This window comes from Gavialis gangeticus, unplaced genomic scaffold (genome assembly GCF_001723915.1).
Source record: "Gavialis gangeticus isolate Ggan-Ray unplaced genomic scaffold, GavGan_comp1, whole genome shotgun sequence".
Taxonomy (NCBI): domain Eukaryota; kingdom Metazoa; phylum Chordata; order Crocodylia; family Gavialidae; genus Gavialis; species Gavialis gangeticus.
Genome location: NW_017728980.1, coordinates 13,872,194 through 13,878,036, shown reverse-complemented (window position 1 = coordinate 13,878,036; position 5,843 = coordinate 13,872,194). Strand labels below are relative to the sequence as shown.

The window sequence follows — 5,843 nt, the reverse complement described above, 5'->3', positions numbered from 1 at the left end:
CAGTGGGTCCTGGAGCCGAGCGCTGTCCTTGCTGCAGCACGGGCTGGAAGTGTGGAGCTAACGCTTTCGAAACAAGGGTGGAAGAGGGTTATGGACAGAACGCAAGAAGCACGTGGCTTTTGTGCGTGCCCAAGTGTCAAAGGCCCGTGGCCCACTCACGGCAGTACAGGACCTGGAGGATCTCGGTATGCTCCGGCTTTAAAATGGGTGTGCGTGTGTGTGTGTGTGTGTGTAAAAGGTTAACGGCCTTTGGTTTTGCGACAAAACTATGAAAGGCTGCAGGAATGAGGGTTAAGAATCACGAGGCTTTAAGAATGGACAGTAATGATTAACCAGCTTTCTGAGCCTGGTGACTGCCAGGCCCCGAAGAAGCAAAATCAAGTTTGGTGGAAAAATGTGGTTGCCACTGTAATCAGCAGGGTAACTTGCACCCAGCACGTTTGGCCTGGCATCTGCAAATTCCTCAGAGGCTGTGTGCTGAAAGACGCTACAGAAACACAGGGGGTTTAGTATTCATGCCAGGCTTTGCTGTTGCACTCAGATCCCTTCCCCCTTCTCCAGCCAGTCACACCTTTCCAGCATAGCAGTCCTTCGCCTAGCAGCCCATTGCCTGAGCAGTGCAGAGGTCCTTGAAGTGGCTGGTAGCACACACAGGCAAAAGCGCCGTGCTCCCCCAGGTCTTCGAAGACCAGAATGAAAGGGGCCTCTGCCCAGAGCAGAACTGAATTGGTTTAAATACTTCTGGCCCTGTCCTCCCAAATGCTCCTCTCTCTCCAATAAGGGGCAAACACAAGCCCTCCAGCCCCATCAGGGCAGTGGCTGGAGCGCACTTGAGTCTCACAGGTTGCCACGTCCTGAGCGTGAGCTGAGGAGCTGGTTGATTCAGGAAGGTCGTACCACGTAATTAAAATAGTTCAACTTAAAATATAATCAGCAGATCCCTGGCTAGCTTCCTGAGATGCAGGCTTCCATATCAGCTTTCTGAGCGGCTTGTGCTGTGTTGCTTGCCCTCCATTCTTGAGGGAGTTTATCAGCTGGTCTGCAGGCTGCGGCTATTCTCAGGCTGTCTGCAGGCTAACCCCAGCCAGCCAGGAGACAGCATCTCCCAGCCTCAGATCAGCTGTAATTAGAAAGGACAGGACAAGGAGAAATGGAAACAAGGCTAAACTCAAAATGCACTCAAAACGCGGTGGCAGTTGTGCTGGCCGTGACAAGCTCATTCGTTCCTACACCCCAAAACACAGACATCCCTACCCTTACACTCTCGTTCAGTGCTTCCCCAGTCCTGCTGCAGAAACCACAGGCTGACAGGTGGTCCACGAAGCACTCCCTTCTCTCCTCCATGCACCTAGTCCTAAACCCACCACACATCTTCAGCTCCTGCCTGTCGTGCACCGCAGCGCCCAGCTCAGGCACGCACGATGGCAACCTTCCACCTCCTCTCCGGTCTGTCTCACCGAGCCTGCAAAGGCAAAGGCATTTGGGCGGCTCTGCCCATGCCCAATTGTGCAGGCTAATCTGCCACTGACACTTTCCTTCCTGGAGTGAGACAGGAAGAAGAATCTGGGCCTGGGGGCAGAGTCCCAATGGAGAAGCTTCCCAGATGTGGTTACATGTGGGGCCCAACCTGTTTCCTATTCATTATTATTATTATTATTAATACATTTGCCACAAAGGTTCTCTCTAAAAGCACTTATAAGGACCTCAGGAGCTGTTTTAATCTCTTGCCAAATATTGTCCATTCCCTGTCTGCCTCTCCATCCCTTGGCACCCAACTCCCACTGGCTGAACAACTCAGCTCAAAGCACCTCGCTCCCTTTGGCCCCCTCTGAAAACAAAGCCCTGCTCTCTGCTGAAGCCATGCCAGCATGGTGCAGTGCAATAGGGTTTTTTTGCCAGGTGAGTTTAACAAGATACCACTTTGTCGAGCTACCTCAGGGTACTAACTGCAACCACAGCCCCGTTAGGATTCCTCGTTGGGAAAGCCAAGTCCCAGAGTTATCTGAGAAACCCGGCTGCTGGACTTGCATGGGCCAGTGGCTCCTCTGGCTCCCTCTCCTCTGTAGACACTCAGAGACCCGTCACCTGGGCACATCCCCCAGCTGCCACTCTCTGCAGCCATTTCAAACCAGCCGCATGCAGGTGTGGCCAGTCTGAATGCAAGGCTGGGTGCTGGATGGCTCCCTTTGTCTGGGTGTTTCCCTGATTGCAGGTGCTCCGGCACAAAGAGCTTCTTTAATTTGTATCTAGGGCAGTATTCAAGGCAGGCATTTGCTCTGAGTTCACCCAGGGGATCAGAAGGCGAAAGAGAATATTCCTGCCTGAGACCTGCCCTCTACAAAGTGACCTTGCCTCTGGACAGCAGTTGGAAGAAGGGGTCAGCTAAGCTGGACATCAAAGGAGTCCTGGAGCAGAAAGGAGGCCAAAAATCTGGTGGGATGACCCCTTTGTTCCCTGGCGTGTCTCTTATCAGTCACATTCCTGAGAGACTTCAAGGATGTGTTTAGTAGCCGTGTTGGTTTGAGACAAAAAGAAATACAAAAAAAAAATAAAAAAGGCGGGGGGGGGGGACACAGATTTCCAGCTTCAGCTTCCTGTGTGCAAAAATGAAGTTGATTTCCTTCATATGGGGATTTTTCACCATCTTTAACTTTCCCTGAGCCTGATGAAGTCTAGCATGTGAGCCCGAAAGCTTGCAGAAAAAGATGATTTTTTTTTTTGCAATTTCTCAGTTGGTCTAATAAAAGGTATCATCTCTGAACCAGGTATCCAGGTTGTAGCCGTATTGGTTCTAGAGGAAAAGGCAATCAGGACCCGTAGTAGAGATGATCTCTTTTATTAGACCAACAAGATTGTCTGCAAAAAAATAAAACCTTTTGTTGCAAGCTTTCAGGCACAAATACCCTTCACCAGGCATTGGAGAAAAGATTGGACAAGTTGTCCTGGGTAGAAATGAAAGTTCATATTTCATAGGATTTCACAAAGGAGTAATCTTTTCTCCAATGCCTGACAAAGGGTGTTTGTTCCCAAAAGCTTGCAATGAACAAATTATTTTTGCAAAAAATCTTGTTGATCTAATAAAAGAGAACATCTCCACTACGAGTCCTGATTGCCTTCATCTCCGAACCAAGAGTTCTACATTTTTGCATTTCTTAAGAGACTTCAAGGCCTTTGCACAAAACTCTGGCTATCAGGTCCAGCTCTCCCAGCCACCAGCTAGGTCACCTGGGACCATCAGGTCTCCCTTCCATGCCTCACTTTCCTCCCCAATCTGCATCTCTCTGATTTATTTAGACGTAAGCTCTTTGGAGCAGGATCTCTCAGCAAGTGTGTGCCTACAGGACTTACAACAATGCGGCCTTGAGCTCTGCTGGCCTTCCAGACACTCTGCTAAGACATACAAATGCTGCAGCAACAATTATGCAGGGTTCTGCATCTTTTGAGAGTTGTTCAGTATCTCCAGGATCTGGACTCAATGTCCCTGGCCTTTAGGGAACTGTGCCACCCCCGACCCCCTCCACCAAAAGCTTGCAAAGAACATTTTTTTCCAACTATTTAGTTGATCTAATAAAAGAGATCACATTTACCCAAAGAACCTTGTTTGTCCCCCTCCCTAGCCTGTAGAGTCAGCTTGGGATATCAGCCTGGTCCCCTGCTTTCCATGCAGCCTCCAGGACGAAACCAAATCTCAGTGCAGTAGCCTTGGAGAAGCCACCTTTGTAACTGCCTGAAGGGACCCTCAGGAGACAGCCTGCCCCCGCCTAAGGGGAAGGCAAGAAAGGGAATGCCTAGGTGCCCTTCCCTCCCCAGAGATTTCCTTCTTTCCCTTGGGGTGAGTGACCCCCCAGTTCTGGTTCCTGCTTCTCTTTTGAGGGTGGGCCTGGGGTTCACACGCCGCTGGGTATAGCAGGGCCCTGAGCTTGCTTGGAGATGCTGGTGCAGCACAAATCATGATCGTCTTCCTCATCCTCAGCTGTCCTCCCCCCCGCCGGCTCTGCCCTGGATGTTTGACCCTGACAGCAGCACAGCAAGTCCCCACTGCACAGACTCGGGTTACATGCTTGCCAGACACCCCACGGGGCACAGGAGAGCCACCAGTGCTTCAGGCAACTCTTAACAGCCAAGAAAGTGTGGGAGGGTGAGGGTAGGTCCCTCAGGACAGGAGAAAAGGGAGTTCAGGGTGTATTATAATGAGCCGCCAGGCAAGGAAAGGGTCACATCTACCCGCGTTATCAGGATGACCTGATAACAACCTTCCTGAGTGCCCGGGCTGGGAGAGGAGCATGTAGGCAGCCTGGCTTACAGACCCCTGCTCCAAATACCCACCCTGAGGGGCTGAATCCTGGACTCCTCAGTCCCAAACCCCACCAAACTGGGTGCAGTAACCCACAGGCCATTCCCCAAGCCAGACAACGAACCCAGGAGTCCCGATCCCCACCCCTGCTCCAGCCACTAGATGATGCCGGGTCTCTTAATTATTCAAAGGCACTGATGACTTCCAAATAGTCCAGTCAATGGGATATCCCCAGTTTCATTTCATTCTCTGTTACAACTTTTCCCTTCACCCAGATCCTCTGTCATGCCCACACTGGCAGATATTTCCACCTGGCTCGTGAACAAGGTCCCTTTCCCCAGACAGGGCACCACATGAGCCATGAGGGATTTAAGGAAGTGTGGTCCCTGCCAGCGACCAAGAATACCGCCCAAAAGTACAGCCAAGGCCACGTCCTGGGCTTTCTGACTGAAAACACGGCTCCCTGGGATGCAAACAAGGAGACGGGACTGCAAGGAGGGGCAGAGGAGACCAGAGCCTGGTCGCAGGGTGGAGGATGCATGGTCCCTTGGCCAACCCAGGCAGCATAAAGGAAGCCACCACAAGGCCCCCTTGGACCGGTGGTCTTGTGGGGGAGGGAATATGGCTAGATCCTTCCCATGCTGGCTACTGCTAGCTCCTGGCATGACCTGTAAGGACGGATGGGAGTGAGGCACTGGTTAGCACACAAACACCAACAGACTTTCCCTATGCCTGAAGAAGGGCATTTGTGCCCGAAAGCTTGCAAAGAACAATTTCCCCAACTATTCAGTTGGTCTAATAAAAGAGATCATCTCTACCCAAAGAGCCTTGCCTGCCTAGGCACCGGTTAGGTCACCCCTGAGGCTGCCGAACCCCACATGGGGCTGAATCGACCCCAGCAAGGGGAAGATATGAGAGTAACAAAGGCATCGCTGCCTCCTCCCAGTCCCCACCTCCCTGAGCCAGGCTCAGCCCCAGTCCAGGCACAGATGCCCCTGCAGCAGCACTGTCCCCCCCCTCCCTGCACCTGTTCCCCAGGCGTATAAATCGCAGCTAAATCAGACCCCTCCACTCCCTGGCATCCGCCTGCAGCCAGGCTTTGCATGCGTGTAGGCACCTCCCCGGGGTGCAGAGCAGCGGGAGGGCAGGGACGGGGAGTTAGGAGCCAGGTGGAAGCCCAGAGGACTCGGCTGGAAAGTGCCCTCGCTTTTCCCCCACTCAGAGAAGTCGGTGGAAACTTTCTCCGGCTTCATCTCCTTTCCCCCCTTGTTCTCCCACTGCCTGCGAGAAACTCCTCGCCGTACTCACCAGGTTCCCCCGCAGCTGCAGAGATTGCCCATGTCGCTCCTTCCTCCATGCAGCAGAAGTGTTTTTCTGGATAGGGAGAGCTTGTATTTCCTGGTTCCCGGTTCGGCCCCTGGCAGTTCCCAGGGAGTGTCTCAGTGTCAGGTTTCTCTCCATCAGTGAAGTGAAGCCTTGCTAGGCCTGTGTGTGCCATCTACTGGAAGCAGCACCCCAGGTCGCAGGTGTCAGTGCAGCCCTGCTTCTC

General features: G+C 52.5%; 1 protein-coding gene across 1 annotated transcript in view; it reads right to left on the bottom strand.

The window, feature by feature from the left end:
- Positions 1-5,722, bottom strand: part of CUNH11orf52 (chromosome unknown C11orf52 homolog) — an 18,973-nt gene extending 13,251 nt beyond the window's left edge. The window contains exon 1 of the mRNA XM_019510543.1: positions 5,603-5,722. Within this exon, the coding sequence (XP_019366088.1) occupies positions 5,603-5,634 (32 nt within the window). The 5' untranslated portion in view covers positions 5,635-5,722. The remainder of the gene's footprint in view (positions 1-5,602) is intronic.
- Positions 5,723-5,843: the final 121 nt, after the last annotated feature.